The sequence below is a fragment of the Cimex lectularius genome, unplaced genomic scaffold (assembly GCF_000648675.2).
Source record: "Cimex lectularius strain Harlan isolate CLEC.00 unplaced genomic scaffold, Clec_2.1 scaffold29, whole genome shotgun sequence".
Classification (NCBI taxonomy): Eukaryota; Metazoa; Arthropoda; class Insecta; order Hemiptera; family Cimicidae; genus Cimex; species Cimex lectularius.
Window position 1 is genome coordinate 1,891,240 of NW_019392675.1, and position 22,633 is coordinate 1,913,872.

General features: G+C 36.5%; 1 protein-coding gene and 1 long non-coding RNA gene across 3 annotated transcripts in view; one reads left to right on the forward strand and one right to left on the reverse strand.

Annotated features, from left to right (window-relative positions):
* Positions 1–12,473, reverse strand: part of LOC112126416 — a 114,339-nt gene extending 101,866 nt beyond the window's left edge. The window contains exon 1 of the long non-coding RNA XR_002909954.1: positions 12,046–12,473. This is a non-coding gene — a long non-coding RNA (uncharacterized LOC112126416). The remainder of the gene's footprint in view (positions 1–12,045) is intronic.
* LOC106668935 (protein C-ets-1) overlaps positions 1–22,633 on the forward strand; it is a 231,794-nt gene that overhangs the window by 183,803 nt on the left and 25,358 nt on the right. For both annotated transcript variants that reach the window (XM_014398137.2, XM_014398138.2), the window contains 2 exons: positions 6,664–6,864; positions 12,598–12,720. In XM_014398137.2, coding sequence (XP_014253623.1) covers positions 6,664–6,864; positions 12,598–12,720 — 324 coding nt within the window. The remainder of the gene's footprint in view (positions 1–6,663; positions 6,865–12,597; positions 12,721–22,633) is intronic.

Genomic DNA, 22,633 nt, shown 5'->3' on the forward strand with positions numbered 1-22,633 from the left:
GGTTGGGCAAGAGGGGACGTGAACAAGGAGAATGCCTAAAAAGGCGGAGTTCAAACTGACTGGTTTATCACCAGAATAAAGGATGACGTCCAAATGGTAATCGGCCCTTGTGCTCCAGGTTGTCAGAAGGAGGGTTAGAAGCAACTATGAACATGCACGATAGGCCCTGCAGAGGAGTGACCGAAGGCGAGGGACGTCGATCTTCTGCATCAACATGCAATCGTCATGTGCCCCTCTCTTAGAGACGGGGCCAATCCCGTCGACGGATCCCCACTTCCCATGAATACATTCGGATCAGAATCTATCTCCGCCATCCCGAACAGCAAGTGAACCGAAACGGGGCCCTCTCTCTTTTCCTCCCACCAGGCCACGGACCTTGGACGACTCTTAAGAACCATTGCCCCTTTCCTCCCTGAACGATCAAATAAAACACACAAATAAAACAGCAATCGATTAACACGGCTATAAACAGGACAGACCCTAGGGTCAGTTGTGAAACTTCGGCTCATGCCAGTTTGTGTTTAATAAAAAGAAACAATAGAATGGAAGTGACGTAATACAAGGTAGGTGTGCTTCACCGTGTCCGTCACCCTCCTTGATCACAATTATTACACATTATGCAATAAGGAGCGAAAGCAAACCATATACCTACTTACCTTTTTACATATTACAGGCTATCCACCAAACTGCCGAACTATTGCAACACTCTCGAGACCCTGTTCCGCCTCATGTACCCACCAGCTTTAACCCGAAGCCTCTTAAAAATTACATATTACATGTGAATACAACTGCATCAAATTAACATTTCGCTTGTTAACAGAACGGCCGGGTTAACAATTCGAGTCGGGCGAATTCTGCCAAAAGGAAGAAAAATATTTTGGGGATTTCGGGCGTTGCACAGTGGGATTGGCGAAAAAACGGGCATTATCCATTATTACTTTCAAATGTGACTATGTACAGTTGAATTCAAACTTGAAATTGTTTTTCAAAAATGTTGAAGATATGTAATTAGAAAAAAATTTGATCACTTTTTTAAAGTAAAAAGTTTAAAAGTAAAAAAAGACAATATTTTATTACATTTTGCAATTTCTAATCACAATGTAACTGGCGGATATGGATATATATATATATATATATATAAATTATTTACAACATGGGAGCATAATCAATGTTATTCTCCCACTTTACTTCACTACATAAACTTCACTGCTTACTCCTTAGAAAGGACGTGGCGCCATTTCGTCTTGAGATTGTTTACATGGATTCAATACCCAATGAATGCTTTAAATCTATGGGAAACAATTGTCTTACCTTTCTTCAGTCATTTTTTAATAAAAGTTTACCTTCTGAAACCGTACCATTGGTAATGCATTAAATTGAAACTTATTTAAGGAGACCATCGAGATCCATATAATTGTAAAAATTTTCACCAGTATAATTTATGAACGACTAAATGTAAATGTATGGGCTGAGGAGAACTGCTGGTTACCAGATGTGCAAATGGGCTTCAGGAAGGGAAGAGGATGTCGTGATAGTCAATTGTTATCTGAGGCTAAAAATCTAAAAAAACTTACCGCCGTTCTTTATTGATTTCAAGAAAGCATTTGATAGTCTCTACCTGACTAAACTACGGTACAAATTTTATAGTTTTGGAATTAGCCGAAAATTATGACAGTTCATTACGGTTTTGTGTGTAATGTTATGTTCGTAGATGGCGAGTCGCATTCCTCCCAATGAATTCCGGTACTTAAAGGGGGTGTTACAGGGCGAAGTTCCCATTTTATTTTCTCTGTTCTTGTCCGGCATCACTCAACTTTTTAGGGAACAAGACTTGGTTCTTCAAACTGAAATACATACAACGCTTGTGCATTAGAAAATCTTAAAAGAGGTTACACTGTCAAAAAAGCCTTATAAGATCGTATTAGTCAAGGAGCTATTAAAGCATTTGCATGTAAAAAATTCTCATCAAAACTAATCAGTGAATACAGTCAAAATCTCAACCCTGGAGAAACACAACAACCTGAGGATATCTTGGGACGAGGACCCAAAGGAATTGTTGGTGACGAAAGGTTCTGAACTTGGGCTAATGAAAACAAACACAGAATTCTCGATCACAAAATGGATAAAAAAAAAGCAAAAAGCAAACGTAGCTAAATCCTGGAGGTGCTAGACACAGTAAGCTTACGCTAAAACAACCCTCACCAAGACAGGCAAACTCACTGGTTCAGTTAGGAGGGTTAAACTCAGAGAAGTGATAGGACTAAATACCTGTTCTGGCATCTGAAAAACATCTACTCTAACATGGATACACCCAAAAGTAAATCCAAGGAAAGGAATTGTAGCAATGACAGTCAATGACCTAGCTCTTCTTAGGAGAACGATGTGAGTGGATTGCAAGTTTCCAGGAAAGTACGATAGGCGGCCAGAAGTCTGCAGTGAAGTGAGAATTGTTGTTGCAATAATGTTTTGACATCATTTGTGCACATTCCAGAAATCTACTTTGACAATTATCATCCTACTTTTTGTAAACAGTCAAATTTCGTCCGTTTTCTTTTGGTAACTTTTAAAATGTTCAACATTTCATTTTTGTAATATTTGTACTTATTTTTTGGCGAGCAGAAGGGGGGGGGGAGCAGCTCTGCTTTATTAGCTGTTCCCAAAGCCCATGTAGAGAAGGGACCAAATTCTGGTTGAATGAATTTATTTATTTAACTGTGTAAATTAAAGTAATAGTAAAAATTATAATTCTTATTGTTGGTTAACATAAAAGAAAAAAATTTCTACGAATACGACGCGGAGTATTCTAATTTGGTAGATTTAAAAAGACAACTCAACAAAATGCTGCGTTTTTCCATATTTTAACAAACATTCTGCAAAGTAGGTCAGAAAATGGTCAAAACTTGGATTTGATCTCATTGTCGTGAGTCCAGAATTATAAAACCCTTGATATTGACTTTTGCGTAAATCGGTGTATGTAAAGTGATTTATTGACTGATAATTTCGACGACTTTCTGCGTGACTGACATTCATAATGGAAGCTCTAACATCATTTTTCTCAAAAGCTAGTGGTCTGATTTTCCTCGGTGTTTACGTTACGTTTTAAAGAAATTGTCAAGTACATTTTATGACTGTAAAAACATTAAAATGAACTATTATTTCCATGTAAAAAATGAGGTTAATTACTCGCAAATAATTTTGCTATTTGGTGTATTTTCTTATAAAAATATTGTATATATTTTAATGGTACATACTTAAAAAGCTACGTTTCTCTTCTTTCAAATGGTCTGCTTGGCGATAAAATCTTTTTAGCCATTTCTGAATTATAGCCGTTTCAATAAGATATTCCGATAACGACTTTTCAAAAATCGGAAAAATTTTAGGGGTTAAAAAATCGATAAATTTAAATTCAACTAAAAATTTATATTTAGGGATACATCGAGGTGCTAAAACGAAACTTTATATTTGTTGCTTGACCACTTTCGTTGTTGAATAATTAATTACTTCTGTGTGAAAATTAGTGGACGGTGTTTTATTTATTTTTTTTCTAATTTATCTCGTAGCCTGATCTAACGTCGATCAAACGTGTTGGACGGGGCCCCGAAAGGACAGCTGAAACGGCTTTTTCTCACGATCCTTCAGCACGGTGGCCTTCTCATTCCACAGCTGACTCTTTGCCATCTCTTGCTAATCTGCTTTGCCCTATCTAAAGGTTCTTAATTATGTAATTGTATGGGAAAATAATATGTTGGGCGTCCCCTGGAACATATTTCATTTAATGTTTTTGGGTGGGGGTTCTCGATAATTGAGCTAGAAAAAGTTTAGAAAATTGGGTTTCCTTAAAAATAAAGCTTACAGGTGGTTAATATAAGACGTTTATTTACATAATTAACCTCTCGGTAGAAAGTGTGACAAAATGTAACGACGATGGCATGAATTCAGGCCAAATATTGTATTAATCTTGTTACCTTCACCTTAAAACGCACCTTCGATAAAAAGTATATGCCACGTTTAAGTATTTATAATATTCCTACAGAGATTAATGAAAAATTAGAAAAATTATTCGAGAACAGAATTTTGACATTACAAATTGTGAACCCGAAAAGAGTGATTTCCAATGCATTAATTGCATTAAACCTAATGAAAAACCTACAAACTCAAGAATCATACTTGAAATCGAACACTCGATGGTAGATCAACAATGCCCAGATTTTTTAAAAGATAAGCGTACGAATGTTGACAGTGTAGATTAATTCTCTTTAAATTGCGGAAAACATTTGGAAGTGGCAGACCTTAATGTAAGCGACTGGTTCCCCATTGGGATGAGTTCAAGATGCCGTTTAATACATAAAATAATGGAATCATCGCACTAACGAAAACCTTACTAACACCAAATTTACCTTCAAGCACTTTTTTCTCTACTACTGCTGCCTCTTATGAAATGATAGATGTGCTAAAATTGGAGGTGGAGTTATATTATACATACGTAATAGTCTAAAAGCCAAAATTCTACATACTTCACCATGACAGTATACAGCACAAACCACCATAATAAACACTCTAGGGAAAATATTTGATAAAATTGTATTAAAAGAATTAATGACTTATTACAAAAACTAAGAGTTCTGAATAATATCAATCTGGGTATAGAAGCAAACATAGCACACAGGCAGCACTCGTTAACATACTTTGTGATGTAAGAAAAGTATAAATAATAAAAAATCACCATTTTAGCTCTATTAGATTTCAGTCATGCCTTTAACAGTGTAATGTACTGATAATTAAACAGGAGACAATGAAATTTTCAAACCAAATTGTAAATTGGATCAAATCCTACATTGATAGTAGACTACAACGAGTAAAAACATCCAATGGTCAATATTCTGATGGGAAATCCATCAATAGAGGAATACCACAAGGGTCACCACTATCAGCAATACTCTTTGCACTATACATTAATTAAATATCGAATGCACTAAAACACTGCAAAAATGGACTCTGTTTTGATGATATGAATGTATATACAGGGTGAATTGCTACTCGTGCTACAAACTTCTCCAGCAGATTCTTCACCCTAAAATGAACAAAAAAGTTCATATTGTCCATGGTCCGATTCTCAACCATTTCAGAGTAATTTCGCTTTTTATCGATTTTGAAAGANAAACGATACACTGCCTTATGAGACAAGTGCTCTTTGCCTAGGTGTATGAGTGAAATCTAACTTGTCATGGATTACGCAAGTAAATTACATTATTAAGAAAAATATACTTTAGTATACAGATGCAACAGGTTGCTGTATTATAAATCAGTTCAAATAAAAAAGGGATTTATCTATCATTAATTTCCCTTTTGTACTTTACAGCATTGTAATTATGAGTGACTTGAATTATGAATTAGCAAAAAACTTGAAAGGTGTATTAATATGTGTTTAAGATTCATGCTAAATTTAAAATATGATGATAAAATTTATGACTAATATAACCATTAGGCATCCTTAAATTGAAAGATGTACAAACTTTAGAAATTGGTACCTTCATTTACAAACTATTTAATTATAAAACACAATATTTATATTAAAATTATAAACGTATTTATAACGTAGATATTATTAATACTCGACATTCAAATCAGTTGTTAATTCCCTTAGCACTTAATTCACTTAGCAAACCCTTTTTACTAAAAAGCATTAGGATCATGAATAACATACCATCATAAATAAAAAATATAAAAAACGAAAAATTATCAAAAAATAAATTAAAAAAGACACTAATTTCAAAATATGTATAATCATACCCTGTTCCTATAAATCTGCACATAAATTTTACATTAAATTTACAAAAATCATAGTTTCTCATGTGTTATTTTTGTTTTTAATTTAAATTTTTTTTTCATACATACGTCCATTAATTCACTAGTTAAATGGTTATTATACATTATATATTTTTCACTTTTTTATTCACAATTTTTTTAATTGTAGTTATTGTAAGTTGAAATCTTGTATTGCTTATAACTCAATTAAGTTAGGTCAGTTATATTTTATATTACACAGTACATGTTAAATTTAGTAAAACCGATGAAAGCTAAAAATATTTATGATCCATAATCATCTTGTTTGTTTATTGTGTATTTTTTTATTTTTGTAAAACCGAACTCGTTGATTGTAAGAAAAGTCAATATGACCTAAATCTGCGAAATAAAGCGTTTCAATTCAATCCACTTCTTCTTCCTCACTCGCACCCTCTCTCCTCTCTCTCATTTTCTCTCTCTCTCTCTCTCTCTCTCTCTCTCTCTCTCTCTTTCAACCTCTTTCTCTCCTCTCTCTTATTTTCTATCTCTCTTTCTATTTCTTTTACACACTCTTTCTCTCCTCTCTCTCACACACCCTCTCTTTCTCTCTCATTCTCTCTCTATATATTTCTTTTACACACTCTTTCTCTCCTCTCTCTCCCTTTCTCTCTCTATTTCTTTCACACACTCTTTCCTCTCTCTCCTTTTCTATCTCACTCTCTCTATCTCTCCTTCGCACACTGTTTCTCTCTCTCTCTCTCTCTCTCTCTCTCTCACACACACACACACACACACACACACACACACACACACACACACGTCATAATAATTTTTTTCAGCTTACGATATGGTTGTTAAAGATTGTATTGAATGTTGTAGATCCGAGGCAGTGGAACGAGACACAGGTCGCCCATTGGCTTGCGTGGGCGATTCGCGAATTCTCGCTGGAAGGCGTAAAGATGCAACAGTTTTGCATGAGAGGAAAGGACATTTGCGCGATGGGGAAAGAAGCCTTCCTGTCCAGAGCGCCTCCTTACATGGGCGACATCCTATGGGAACATCTGGAAATACTGCAAAAAGGTTTGATTGCAATTTAATTAAATGTTACCTATGGGTCCCAGACAGATGTATTAAAACGCATTCACTGTTCTCAAAACTAAAGGATTAGAATGTTAACTCAAAAACTACGTAGATAAATTTACCGGTGTATTGTAAGTACAGAAAAGGGCGTACAATATATATTAAAGGACAAGAAACCCCTTGCTTTTTATTTATTTACTTATTTTTTATCCTACTATTAATATAATCTTTGAATTATATATTAGATGTAACTTAAGGACAGGACGTTTTGCTAGTCGAAATTGGCGATTTTCACTGCATTTTCTCAAGAACAGGCCAAATGTTTCTTTAAAAAAAAAACACACAGCCTCTTTATTTTGACAAGAAGAAATTATAATTTTCACAACTTCGGACGAAGAAGATTGCTACACGGTTCACAATAATCTCAATGAATTAATTACCGAAGCGAGTGCAGTCGCACAAAGCGGTTATAGATACATTCCCTGTTATTTCACGAAGGCGCGTCCACATTGACGTGACTCATTCAACATAAAACAACAGGTGGCCGAGCGGAAGTTTTAGCCGACGGTCATACAAAAGAGTTCATACAAAGAGGATATGAGTTTATTCCTCCCTCTATTAAACCTTTTGACTCGTATTCAAAAAGTTATCTGTCAGCTTTCCAGTTGAAGAGATTTTACTTTTCATCCAGATTAAGTAACGACGACTAAACAGTTCACAAGTTTACTTTGGCGATAATAATTAGCTTTAATGAATACAATTGAAGTAAATGGGTAATATTGATTTATAATGTAATTGAGTCGGTTTCCTTTTGAATAATTAATCTAACCTAAAAAAATAATGAGTAAGGCGTTCGGCTTATCTTCTACCAGCCTAAACTTAGATTTGACAACAGTCATAATTTATGATAACAGGTTCGAGAACGTATTTCAGTTTGTACCATCTCGAACTCCCAGTATTCCTCATTTTAACTCCATCACATAAAATCCGACCCAAAGCGAATGGGCGAAACAGAACGTCTGAGCACACAATCGCGTCCTAAATCGGCGCAGATCCGGAACGTCGCCGGATTTTCAACGTCAAACATGACCAGATTTCAACAATTCACCGTTGAATTTTTAACTGAAAGATGTCAATAATTGATCAGCAATAACGACAGCCAATGAGCACGCCCTGTTTGAAGGGTGTTATTTCTTGGCTCTATATAGCGTGTACGATTAGGGATGCGAGGATTGTGCTTGAGCACGGCAGCTTTTCTCTGGATTCCCCGATATTTGGATGAAGCAGGAGTGCTTTTCTGTACAGTTTATACACTTCGTGTTTACTGTATTATTTAACGTGAATTTTTTGACAACCACCTCATCGGAAGTAAAGTCCAGAGCACTTTGCAGCATCAAGGTTTTGTCATACCTAGGGAAAATAACGAAATTTAAACTTGGGTGGCATACCATGGCATACCAAACGGGCAACGAGGAGGCAGGAACGTTCGTTCGATGAGGCATCTATCAGCCCTGAACCCTTTTGCGGCCTACCAACTTACTCAAATCCGACGTGATAAGAGGTTTATCGAAGAGTTAGTAATGGATATTGCATAATAGACCAATATTGGTCGCTGTAAGGTCATAAAGAGGCCGACTCCTTTTAAGCTTAACCATCCCAACTAAATTCATTTGACAGTTTACTGGAATTATCATCCTTGACTATTTAATTCCCTAATTTCGTGGTCCGCTAAAAATGGCAAAAGGAGGGAAAACTCATAAGGTGGGGTTGAGATGGGGAGTTGATGTCCGAGTGGATCGAGGTCACGATAGCTCAGGTGGTAGAGCAGCGGCGTATCTAGCCGAAGGTCGTGGGTTCGAATCCCTCTCGTGCCATTAACTTTTTTTCATCTCAACTAAAAACCTTAATTAATTGTAATCCTTGACTATGTTAGGAGTGAGTCGGTCTCCAAAAAAATTTGAGATCGCCAGTAAAAAATTATATATGCCCATCAGTAGGCCCTGATGATGTCCTTAAAATAGGTAGAAAGCTTAGCATTAACAACGGAATTTGCTTTATTCTTCAAGACCTACCTTGTTCGAGAGTGTTCCTGAATGAAAAAAGTGATCGATACTTCTAATACTGAATACTAAAAGTATAACAAATAAACCACTACTATTAAAGGTTGCGCGATGTGTCCTAGCTATCGAAGTTCATTGGCACTGTATAGAGAGCGAATGGGAATGCCATCCGATTTTGTACTGAGTATTTGCTTATTTGTTGTGGCTTGTTTCGATTTTTGAGGAAACATCGCTGTTGTATTGTATGCAGTATATCGTTTTGTGTTTCCCAGTTCAATAAATTGAGAGTGGTATTTATTGGCGTGAATTTATAGCGTGAGTACATTGTCCATTTCGTATAGGATGGACTATCGCGTATTCAATCGACCTATGTAAGTAATAGGATAAATATATTTATTTAAGGATGTGTGGAGAGGTACGGCCGATTTATAACCCCAAAAGACCCCTAGGTCTGACCCCGGTCTGCCATTTATAGTTCTGTTATTGAAATAGGACGATCCGTGAGAAATTTTGAATTTTAAATCAATTCTTTGAGTTTGGCGTGATCGCTGATCATCGATTTATGGTGGTTCGAGACGATTGGACGGTACAAAAGATTAATTTGTGTCATACAACAGGAGCGGAGATCTCAAGTTCCGTTTCGAGAAGTTTGCGAGTACGACGCATATCTCTTTAATAATGATTTTCTTAAACTATCCAAAATGAGAAGAAATAAGAAATCTTTTAGGTGGTCAATTTTTCTGACCTACTCACTATTAAATAGCCATAATTATATTACCAGCGTGTACTTCATTATGTAGAAGGGTAACAAGCTATTCGAAGTCATTTATATTCCTTTTTGTTAAACCATTTTCCCACTATTTACAGGTCGGTTAATTAAAAGGAGAATGAATTGATATTTTTAATTATAGTGTTAAGTGATAGGATGATGGGATATTTCCCAAGGCCGAGGAAACGTGTCAACAATAAATAAACAGTGATATTTCCAACTAAGATCCGATAAGTCATCGAGCTGGATTTTTTTTCGCCATCGTTTTACGTGTTTATTTAACTCTATTCGTACATCACCAGGACATTGAGTGATGGTGATTGGCTCACCCACCTCACGCTCGACCGCTCCCACTCTGTTCTCGCAAACCTTTTGTGCTATTTTACAATGATGTCCGTCCTCTCCATATAATTATGACTTCCGTTGATCATTGGAAAAAAAAGGACCACTCGCTTCCAGAACTGGCCCTGGATTCAGGATTTTTCCTTTTTTGTGCGCGGGCCGATATGGAAGAAATGCGGCTTTATCATCCACCTAATCTGGAAATGCGTGCGGGTGCAGAAATTATCCGGCCTATCCGCAATCGGATGCGAACCGAGGGATTTTCGTGTTTCTGCTCTCCGCTCACCCGGATCGCGTGTCCAATTGACTTTTTGTTTGTGATCGTTCCACTTGTTGTATCCCAACCCTATTCTCTCCCGATAGATCTGAATCTTCCCGTTGAGAAAAAAATTGGATAGCTTCATCATTGTAACTCGGTCCAAAATAAATTGAAAAATACAACTTTTAAGTTGATATCGATTCAGTGCTAAGCGTAGTTTAAACCAATTCGATTTTCCAGCCCTAAAAGTCTTTGTCGGAAAGATTTTAAACAAAAATTTACCGAACTTTATTTCAACCGAAGTAAATATGTTTTAAAATTTTAATCAATGGTATTCCCTCCACTCTTTATGTGCAGTAAACTGTAGATCCTAGACTGGAACGAAAGCAGTTTTCTATTGTTAAAAAATAAATAAATAAATTGCTTTATGGGATTTAACTTTTTTCCAATCTCGGACTAATGCTGAAATTCCTTCCCCAAAAACCTTAAAATCAATTGTATTTCATCGAGCCTTCTTTGACGGACATTTTCAATTTGTGTTATGGTATCATATATCCTTTTTGAATCAGAATAACATCTCAGGCTGTTTACAGTAATGTAAGTGTAATGTAATGTATTTGCGTACGGTAGGTTCTTGGACAGTAGGTCCATTCTTTTAATCTTTTAAAATCTCAGACCCATGACGTACAATTCAAGTAGGTTGGCAAAATATATAAAGAGCGAGAGTACAGATTTTATTTCACATTTAAATCCGATCTCTAGTTAAGTAAGAACTTTTCGATTTGACTATATCGGCGCGTCTCTGCCAGTCTCACGTCAAATCCTCGGACTGTTGTGACTATCAAAAATCAGTCACAAACTTGTCTTGAAAGCGTGTGGGAACGGTCGACTGATAGTTTGAGGGCGATGGAATGCCAAAACAGAACTGCGCACGCGCCCGCCAGTTTGGACCCGTGATGAAACAAAACTGTTTACCTTATTATGAACATAATTATAAACAAAATTGTTATGTTTAGTTTTAATTCGAAGATTAATTGATAAAATTTAAGAGATTTATGACAGAAAATGTTGATTAATTTCGTTTATACATTTTCACTCTATTGTGTTTTTGTCATTTTGTCTCTATCTGTTGTTTTCATTCTCTCCCGGAAAAATAAAAAAAAAAATTCAAAGCGTTGCGAATTGCCGATTGTTGCGCAAGGCCGCACATAATCAAAGTTTGAAATATGCAGGATAGTAAAAAATGAAAATTAGTTGGGTAAACGTATTATTTCGTTGAGGTTAAAGGGAGCCGTATGCGGAATGTATTAATCCTGTACGACAAGGTGCCTTATTTTCCTTGATCCTGGCTTATCCTTTTGAGTACATTTTTGATGCGCAATATAGTACTTTTGTTACATTGTGCAATTGGGATGTCGGGCTAGAAAAGAACGAAGCGTGAAATATCCTTTAGAAATATACTGGAAGATTATGAAAAGGCTTCCTTTTTTCTTATTTTAATTTCAATTTTTTTCAATAGCACCACGATATAAAAGTCCAATTATGCCAGTAATTAATTTTCCAATAGGTTTTTCTTAATTACAGCTGAAATTGGGATATCAATTGGTGTGGTTTTAATTTTGTTTTAATGGTTTTTAAGTGTTAAATCTGCCCGGCCTGTCCCAAATTCCAATTTATCGGAACTGTATCGGTTAAATGTGTGTCATTAGACGTATGCATCATATTTAATTTGATATGCCATGGTGATGTACCTGTTTACGTAGCGGCAGGTTTTGGGTTGATATTGGTGGTTTGATACGGTGGTTGGAGGGGGAGAAGCTGTTCCCAGTGCAGTCCTCCTCTACCAATCACACTACACAGACATACACACAGACAGTATCTTTCTCGGCGGGAACGATGACAGATTTCTTTCTGTACGATGGCAAAGGTGATTTTCGTCCTAGATAATTTCTAATCCTCCTCGCGTACGAGGACGGAATCGCAGGTACGAGGGGCGAGTGAGCGAGTGACGGTACATCCTCACCGGTTGATATTTCGTAAATAATCCTGAGAATTCGGGTCCAGATCTTAGAAAGGGCGTCGCGTCGGGTGTTGGTGATCGAGTGAGTGCATAGAGCGTACTGCCGCCGGCGGTAGTCCGTTCCCGGAAAGGGATGTTTGCCTCCCGGAAAAGAGTATATCCTAAAGAATGGAGAACCGTGAATGCCGACCGTCTGCCCTACAGGATATCCTGGATTTAAACAGTTGCTTTCAACTCGGCCGTCCAATTTTTGAGAGGAAAAATCTGATTTTGGGTGTTTCAGAAGTGGAGAAGGAAAGGAACTGTGTCGAACCGGGTGGATCGCTATACGATTCGCTATACACCACTGATCTCAGTCATCTCCTCTCGGTCAGCAAAGCTCAGACATCCACATACCACCATCCAGGTAAGCCTTTTTTATTTGTATTTATTTTTTTATCAATCCCGTCCAACGCAGATTTCTGTGATTTTTGTTCAACTCCATTGAAAAAAAAAAAAATCCACTTCTCGTTCCAGTACATGCTCTGTCCGCTATCTGTCACCCCTTCCTTCCTTTCTAGATTATTCCGAACCCCCCCTCGTATATGCTTTTTACACTTACATAAACTGTCGTAATTCATTTTTTGTATAATACATCAATATCAACTGATACCCTAGGACTTTCATTGTAAGGATAAACAAATAAAAAAATAGTCAAATTACTAAGAACTTCTAGAAAAATGTATGCTTTGAGCTCGGGTGGTCAAATTCTTTTTAATTTCTCTTCTTTTACTTCATTACTCTGTTAGCCTCTGAAATGTGAAAATGTCCTTTTGCCATAATTAAAATGCACAAAATCATTTGAATTTGAGCGTTTGTGAATCTTTGTGGAGTAAAAGAGATCCTTTCTAAAATAAAGTACTTCCAAATGTGACATATCGGCTTTACGTATTTTAAAGTCAAAATTAGGAAATAGTTTGGATTGTTATCAAAAAGATGATGTATTTATCGACCTTTCGTCGAGTAAAGAATTTTAATTTCCAGTCCAGGCTATTATAGGTACGGGGATTCAATACCTCTCAAAGGGCGCAGTATAAAACTCCGAATATTACGTCTAACATTTTACTGAATAATTTAATAGTTACTGCAGGAATCTTTAGGCTTGTGGTAGGAAGTACCGTCGAGAGGCGATGAGATAAAATTAACTATAGTTTCTCGCATAAGCGTAAAAGTCACGTCAAGTAAAAGTTCCAAGAGATGAAAAACTAATGTACATTTTGTCTGGAATTTGATAGTCTGGTTCACCGCTCTTCGCTGTATTTTTCTGTTAGACATTAGGCGACAAATGACAATTAGACAGGACTGAAGTATACAAATTTATTCAAAACTCAGATCGGTCAATAATTCGGGAACGTTTGTAATTTTTTTCTCTTCTAAATCTCTTAAGGTGGCCATTCACGATCGCCCCTAGCCGCCCAAACGGAGCGACGCCGTTCCAAAAACCACGTCAATGGCAAAACTGAACTGGCTTGCCCGGCTGTGCCGAATATTCGACCTATTCAAACGCCATCGCGCCGCTCCAAACATCTACGGCGCGACGACGGCATGGCGCGTTCGTGAATGGGAAAACCTGGCGTGAACTGTGGAATATTGGAGCGCTGGCTTGGTCGTGAATGGGAAAACAAAAGTAAAAGGGCACACTCCGTCTTTCTGTCACTGAGCAAACATCTCCGGCGTAAATTCTCAAAAAGTCAAAAACGTTTATTCTTTATTGGTAATGACATCCAATCGAGATTTTATTGTTGAGGTGATTGAATTGTATGAAAGTTTACCATGTTTATGGTAACTATAGAAATAAAAGAAATTCGGTCCTCAACCACCGGTTGGTCGACCTTTTCAAAACAAAGGATACAAATGCAACGAGAGATGCGGTGTTGATAACCCCTAAGCGCTGAGCAGAAATCGTAGTAGAGGACTTAAGTTTTTCGTAGTTCATCCCTGTAGCGAGAAATCGTAATGTGGCTGCCAACCTTTCTTGTAGAGTGATGATTTCTCTCGTGACTGTCTTTTGTTTTCTAATCAAGGGGGTAACAAGCTGGAGTAAATATAAATAACACGTTAATTTTTTTTTTGTACAGTTTTGGTTGAAATGAAAAAATAGTGTCACAAGGGGATTCGAATCCACGGCATTCGGCTAAATACCACTTGAGCTATCGTTACTTCGATAGTTCGATCCACTCGGGCACCAACTCCCATCTTAACGTACAACCTTTCCAGTTTTCCCTCTTTTTGCCATTTTTTGGTATCCGAGAGTATATAAGTCACGATAGCTCAAGTGGTAGAGCAGCGGCGTATTTATCCGAAGGTTATGGATTCAAATCCCGCTCGTGGCACTTGCTTTTTCATTTCAACCAAAACCTTGCAAAAAGCTTAATTAATTGAAAGAAGTAATTTAGTTAATAGAACACTAAATATAATGAATAAATAAGACGTTTCATCCATCCTTAAATAGTTCCTCCAATCAGCGGGTTCAAGCGATCTTTCATCAAATTGATCTGGGTAACGGCTTCTGTTCAGGAGCCACTTCTTATACCATTTCCTTTTCGGTTTTTTGCTTTTAATATATAAACAAACAGCAGCGTAGCACAAGAAATGGTCATCCATTTTGAAAAGGTAATTCACTAGATGACGTTCGGAGCCACTGGCTGTGGAGCGGTCGTACATGCCCCCTCAAATTTCAGGCACTCCAAATGGAGCTATCTATTACATGTTCTGAGAAAAAAATCGATATTTCAAAGCCTGGTGGATTAACATGAAGATAAACTAAGTTTTATACCACTATAATACGCTAAGGTTGTATAAAACTTAGTTAATTTCATGTCAATCCACCAGGCTTCGAAATATCGATTTTGTTCTCAGAACATGTAATAGATTTATCACTTCATGCCATCCTCAGTGGTTTGTCTTTGCTGTTCTTGTTATTTTAACATCCCACCAATGATTCAGGCGATAAGCCGAAAAAGCGCATTACAGTCCAAGAGGATAGACATACCAAACATGACCAGAATAGAAAAACCTGTGAAAATTAATGTTAAACAGCTGGTAAGGACTTGAAAACTAATATTTTGTTGCATACTCTTATCATCCTGATCAGCAGATTTTCGCTGGCTTTCCCTTTCAGGTACGCGAGAGATATGATATGTTAGAGGATGTGTAAGAAAACGTGTCATAACCGATTTTGTCATGGTAGAATGTATGATTTTTAAGAAAGAATTTTATGGCAAGTTTTATGACCATTGACTCGTTGTCGCCCAGTGGAAAAGGTAGGAGTGGATGAGCAATCGTCTTAACTGTGAATCTATCAGTTGAACCGTATGACGCAATTTTTTTTCTTTTTTTAAGAGTTTAGATTTCTCTAATGTGTATAAGTTTGACACGGTGGATAACCATCAAGAGTAGTGTACTTGTGTAACCGGGCCAAATTATCCATTACACAACACCTTTCTATATTGTAATACACTTCATACTCTGTTAACCCTCGTCAGTGATGCAACAGGCTCCTCCATACATCACGCACTCATGCCCCCCTCGCCCGGGTTATTGTTCTTTCCTATCTTTTCTCCTTCTTTATTTATTTACACTTTTGGGCAATAAATTACTAAAGAGCCGCATGAGGCAAGTCGGTGTTGAAAAAATATTTATGATTTGTACCGTTGTCCTTTTCCTTAATTTCGCAACTCTAAAGCTACTACACACGTTAGTAATATTATAGACTGGATCAAAATACAACATTTTTTTCTTGTGAAAGCACCTTCTGATTTAACTTTTTTGTAGTTTTAGGGCCGGCGAACTTCATTGGTCATCGACAGCCCTTTCTTTCTTAGCTTTGCATTTCTTTCCTTATCTTTCTCGCGTTTTAAACCTACTAATTTCTTTTTCTGTTTCTCCAGCCAAGTCATGTCATTTTATGAGATAAGGTTTTTTATACTATAGCAAACCTCTCTGAACATCAGAACCTCGTCAATTGTGGATAAAATAACAAACACAAATACAGAGCCAAGATAAAAACATGATAGTCTGGTTAACATTCACACTACCCCAGATTAATCGAATTCCTCGGCCAATATTGTACGAATTATTTGTAGTCAATTTTATTTGTTAATTATCTAAATTATTACCTTTTTATACTAGGTCTTTAGTTATGCGAAGGAAGTTGAGATGAAAAATCAGTGTCACTATCCGGACTTGGATGTTATATCATTGTCCTGTCGTGTGACGTTCGGTCCCCCGAAGTGCCAACTCATCTCAACCCTTTATTTTTGGCAAATATTGAATATTCTAAAAGAAAGAGAAAAATCAGCGTTCACATTACTCATTACATTCATTATACCCCTGATTGTTTAATAAAAATGATTTTTTTATATGAACGTCAACATATTTTTAAGACTATTTGTGACTGTTTCTTTCTGGCTGGTCTTATTTTTTCACAGCATATTCTGCGATGTCTAAATTTATTTCCTTATTTATTATACAATTCACTGCCTAGGTTTGACATTTATGCGAGTGAATCCTGCAGCTTTTTTAAACGACCGAACACTTCCTCCGAAGTCTTTCTACCAAGAATTGAGTTTGTTTAGATATTTCACACGTTTAAAAACAAAATATATTCTCTCTTTTTCTGTTTGTTGTTTACTTTGGTCGTATATATTTTTATTTATTTATTTTATGTACAGAGCTTTGTGAGAGTGATAAATGAATTCTCAGCCGGCTCCCGTTGTCTTCCCTTCACAGCGTTAACTTTATTGTAAAGTTTTAATTAACATACAAGAAATCACAACGATAAACAGTTAAATAAATTCATGCATACACTTCTTAAAGCACCAAGAAGCAACTTCATGAAGGCAGTACACCTTAAGGGGAGTAAATGGACAAAACCGAGCTAACACCTTCTTATTCAGCAGAATTTCAACAATTTATACAGAAAATAGACTGCGGTTCATTGCTGAGATAACTTTTTCTGAGATAGCGTATACAATATGCAACTAACATCATCTAAGTATATAATATTTCTCGTCTATAAATAACGAAAATAATAATAAAACGGAGACAATTTTTTTAAAAACTATAACTGTTAGTAATATTAATTTAATTATTATTGTAATAAAATAGTTCATACATTATTAATGCTTTCAGTTTTTTTTTTTTTACTTTGGTACAGTATTAATTAGAAGAAAAATGTAGAATAAACTCCTTCTTATCAGGGTTACTGGCGAGAGGAAATTAAACAAACGCACTCACAAAGACAAACAGAAATAGAGCAAATAATTACAACTATAACGTTAAAAGTAGGAAAATGGTCAATAGGTAAAAAAAAGGACTCATGATTTTTAATTTCCATTAATAATCTAGACATTAATAAATGAAATGTAGCAATCCTTAGAGCCAAAAATCAAACTAAAATGCAAAAAATAAGAATAGTAAATAAAAGTAAAATAATTGTTATAATCATAAACCCTGTAATCGCGATTGGGAGTGGTTCAAATTTTTTTATTTGTATTGCAGGATTCATGTAAGGAAACAGACACAACTGCAGATTACCCCGAGGAATATCGATTACTCTGGAGTAGTGTGAATTCTAACCAGACTATCATCTTGTTTCTGTGTATTTGTTATTTGTTATTTTATCCCAAATTGACGAGGGGCTGAGATCCAGAGAGACTAGCAATACGATAAAGAAAGAGAGAGTTGGTTATCCTTATATCATAAAACATCAACTTGTGTTGAGAATTTGAGTCGCTATGCTATAAAATACAATCATATTTAAAATCTATTTTTAAGAAAAATCGGTAAAATTACAAATAATGATGATTTCGAAATTGTTAAAATATATAGATTACTAACAACAGCAGTTTATATATATATCATCATTTATACCAATGAATGAATGAAATCAAAAAATAATTGGAGGTCCATGGGAGGACCTGACTCATAAAATAAGGAAAATCCTCACTCGAATAAGGATAGGCCATGTAATGATAGTTTTGTCTCCCTAGCGAGTGTTGAGTTAATGTATTTATTAGCGTGAATGTGTAGTGTAAGAGGGTCGATGACGGAATACTGAGTACCCCCATTGATCCCGAATTTTTAATTTTTTCCGTTTTTACACAATTTCTTTTTTGATGTGTTGCTGTTTTTTGTTGCTACAAATCTTACGAAAGGGTTTTGATGTGTCGATTTTTCATAATCATAATCTATCCACTGTTTTTTATTTTTGTCAGTTTCTTTCATTTCGTTTCCTGAAATACTCTTATGACCTACTTATTAGTAAGGAGAGTCATTCAGGGGTGAGAGGGGTTATGAATCAATTGGACGATTACATCTAAATTATAGCGTGAGGGCATGGAGACGGCCTCTCTCGGCTGATAATCGTTTAATCCGTTTTGATGAATACGAATGATCCTCCCGATTCGAACCAATCTCTCGGGTCGACGGGCCGTCATCCACCCCCGCCGAACGGATCTATTCCCGATTCCTTTTTTTCCCCCCAAGAGCCAAACCGTTTCTTAAGGATGTTGTAAAAACTGGATCAGTTCATCCAAAGAGGTGGCTAAAAGGGTCGAACGGCTGGCTGACTGGAGTAGAAACTAAAAGATGGGTTTTGTTCAGAGCCAGTGATAGGGTGCGGAAGTGCAGAAAGAAACGGTGAGCAGATAAGAAGGGTTGGCTGAACTAAGCGCAACTAGAAAGTCTTGCACTCCCACTCCATCCCTCTCTTTCTTTCGTTTTATTTCCTCGGCTTGCCGACTCTCAATAGTCCCAGTACACCTTCCCCGGCATGATTTGGAAAGGTAAGTCCCAAAGCACTCTTCAGTCTTCCCTGAGTTCCCGCTTCGAGTCATTTCTTTGCCCTCTCCCATCAACGATCTATGATCACCCGCATCCTCCGAACAAAGTGCCCGCGAGTGGTGATCCTTGTGTGCTTATGCAGTGTCTGTTCTTTATAAAGGAGACTTCGCCTTCAGGATATTAATTATTTAAGAACAAATGCTCTACGAAGCCAACGGTAAATAACTTTTTTACATACTATTTATCTTTATCTTGAAGAAAAAGGCGGCGTTCCTCAGAGGATATTATTAAAGGACCTCCAGGTCGCCCAGCCACCTTCTTTGTCGACGTTAACTGGTTTCGTAGACTTTTCTCATTTAAACCGCCCACAAAGCGATAATCCACGGCTACGACCACCGGATACGCATAATATATTCGTTCATTAAGGAGGGCAATAAAGAGTATTGTTGTGGACTCACTTTTGGATGACCGGAGGCCGGATATGTACAGTCACCCTCTACTTCCGCTTCAGTTTCCAAAGAGTGACTGTATCTAATCACAACGGGTAAAAAAAATTTAATTTTCGTTTTAAATAAATAAAAAATTATACGCCAGTGCTACACCAATAATATTTACCCTAGGAAGATTCACGCCGTAGACCGGCCGTTATGTAAACAGTAATATATTCTTTCTATAATCCTTTCTATCAGTCGAGTGTCTTTTAATAAAAGCTACATAAATTAGTTATATTTTTGTTAATAGAGATGGATTGGCAATAAGCCGATGAGAAAAAACTTCTAGAACTATCATCTTCTCTTATCTCTTGCTACCTTACTTGTGTCTGTCTTTTTATTTTAACATTACTTTTATTGTTGTTTGTCTATTATGATTGTGTTTTTTTCATAGTTCGTATAAAAACACTTATAGTTTTCAAATTATGAAAACATGTTATAGCTTTCAAATTATAAAAAATACTAAGGTTCTTTTTAAGGACAATATTAAGTTAATCAATCTATAAAGATAAATAGAATATGCGATATTTCGATCTGTCCTTATCTACCACTAATATACGATATTTTTAAATATCGCTAATGCTCCATGAACTTTGAATATGGAAGAATATAGAATGTATAAAAACAGGCGGACGAGGCCTAAGGCGGGGTTGTTCCAACCTCGGGATTTTACCACCGCGATCAGGTTCTCTGATGCTAAAAATACAATAAAAAACTAATTTAAAAAAGGTGGCATCGTCGGTGTGCCGAGTTGGCAGAGATCTCACGTATCAAGAGCAGTGTCGATAGATTGCCCTCGGAGGGTCTGTCGCGTAGAAGAGTGGTAGACCGATTAAGGATAGGCCATGCGAGGTTGACACACGGATACTTTTGGGCCTAAGGCCATCTATATGTCCATGTAAAGAAAAGTTGCTCGATGTGTCCGACCTAATTGAAGGTTGCAATTGTTTTATTGTATATGTATAGTAATGATAGTTTCGTGCGTGTGTTGAGAGGGAATATATTTATTAGGGTGAATGTGTAGTGGATGGCGGAATATTGTGTACCCCATCTAACCTCAGTTAGGCTAGTTACATAATAGGTGTAAAGTGATGGAGGAATATCGAGTACTCCACTACCAGGGATGTAAATAAGATAGTATATGTTTAAGAGTGAGAGTGTTAATTAGTTTAGAACTGTATGCGTCGGGTGCTGAATTAACAGCATCCGAAGCCCATCCCAGTGGCTGGACGGATAAGACCTAGATCTGCTTTGGGCGGTGATTCTCGAGGCCTTCCGTTAATTTATTGTAAATTACAAAAGCTGAAATTGCGGGTGGACTGCGAGAAGTAATAGGCTCATCACTGTACATGTGTGTATATATGTACACACATGTGCGAATTTGAGTGTATACAAATCCAATTATATAAAAGTTTATAATGTTATTGACACAAAAGAAAATAAATTGTTAAGCGTGTTTTTAACAATTGGCTATGTACGCCGCGCGGTGAGGTACTCAGTTCCAAAGATATTAACTTTTGAACAATTAATTAATTATAAATAACTTTTACTTAAGGTATTACGTGAATCCTTCTATAATCCTTCGATTATTGCATTATCATGATAATTTATTACTCAGCTCGGGATCGAGGCCGGCATAATTTGACATGCAAATAACCTAACACGTCGAATAATATGCTCAATTTTTTGTTTAAATCTAAGCCCACAGCCTATCCGTTTGGCTAGGAAAGTTGAAAATATCAGAAGGGATTTTAATTGAAAAGAAAGTTGTGCTAGTGAATAGGTTGAGTGGATTGAAGGGAATTGCCCTGTTTTGGGCCTTGACTCAAACAATGGAGGATCGTCACGGCTGGCGGCCACATAAATATTCTATAGATACAATAGTGGTTGTCCACCGGTAGTTATTAACCGAAACATAGACTCTTTCCTCTTATCGTGCACCAAATCTCGATATCACTGAGCCGGACGTGTAACTGAAACTGTACTCTGGACAGAGTTTTGAATTTTGGACCAATTCAGTGCCAAAAAAATATTTCAAGGGGGTTTCTCTTTTATTTTGGTTTAATAACCCTCGATCATCACTCTTAAAAAAAAAAAAAAACAACAACAGCATAAAATTATTTTTCGAAACCATTTAAATTCTCCCCATTCAATTTGCAAACATTGGTTATCTGATAATTCATCCTGTTCGCAATTTGTTTTTCCCAGATCAGAAACGGATGTGCGCAATACTGCTTGGCATAATTTGATTGCGATAAATATAAATAATTCTCAATTTGCTGACAACACTTATCTAAACGATTCAAGGGCGGCTCATGAGGACAGATCAATTTTGTAAAAGGCTGATACCTCATGTCCCAGTTTTTGGCCAAAATCTTTTTTATTTATTCTTCAAAACCTCTATTTTATGGTTATTTAGAGCTAAAATTGCCGAATTACGTGCCTTTAATGTTCTAATCCAAGGCCACGAAACTGAAAATGCCTCTGAGAATAGAATCATTCACCCCGTGAGAGTTATTCTCCTTCTCCGCCAAACAGGTCGGGATTTTCCGTAAACGGATGATTATCGTATATCGATTTGGAACAGTTGTTTTATGTTGTCTAATTTTCATTCTTTAACTATCTCCTGACGACTCATTTGTCCATGACCTCTGACGCATTATTCATGTTCATTTCTGTCCTTTTTCAGGACGGATCAAACGCTCATTGTGAGCTGAAACTACGATTCAAAATGGGAGCTGAGTCCGTTCCTGGACTTCCAAGAAAATAATAGATCATTAATGTAGGATTTAATAATATTTACAAAAAATGATTGTGTTAATGAAAGTTGGCGTTTTCATTCCAGGATTTAGAAAATTTTACTAAATTTGTTCCCTCATATTTTTCTCTGTTTTTCATCAAGAATCCCCAGTAAAAAAGTATTATAAATCATCTCGAACACTCAAAACCTAACAAAACTACTCTTCAGACATATTTTGGTCCACGGTTTACCAATTCTCGTTG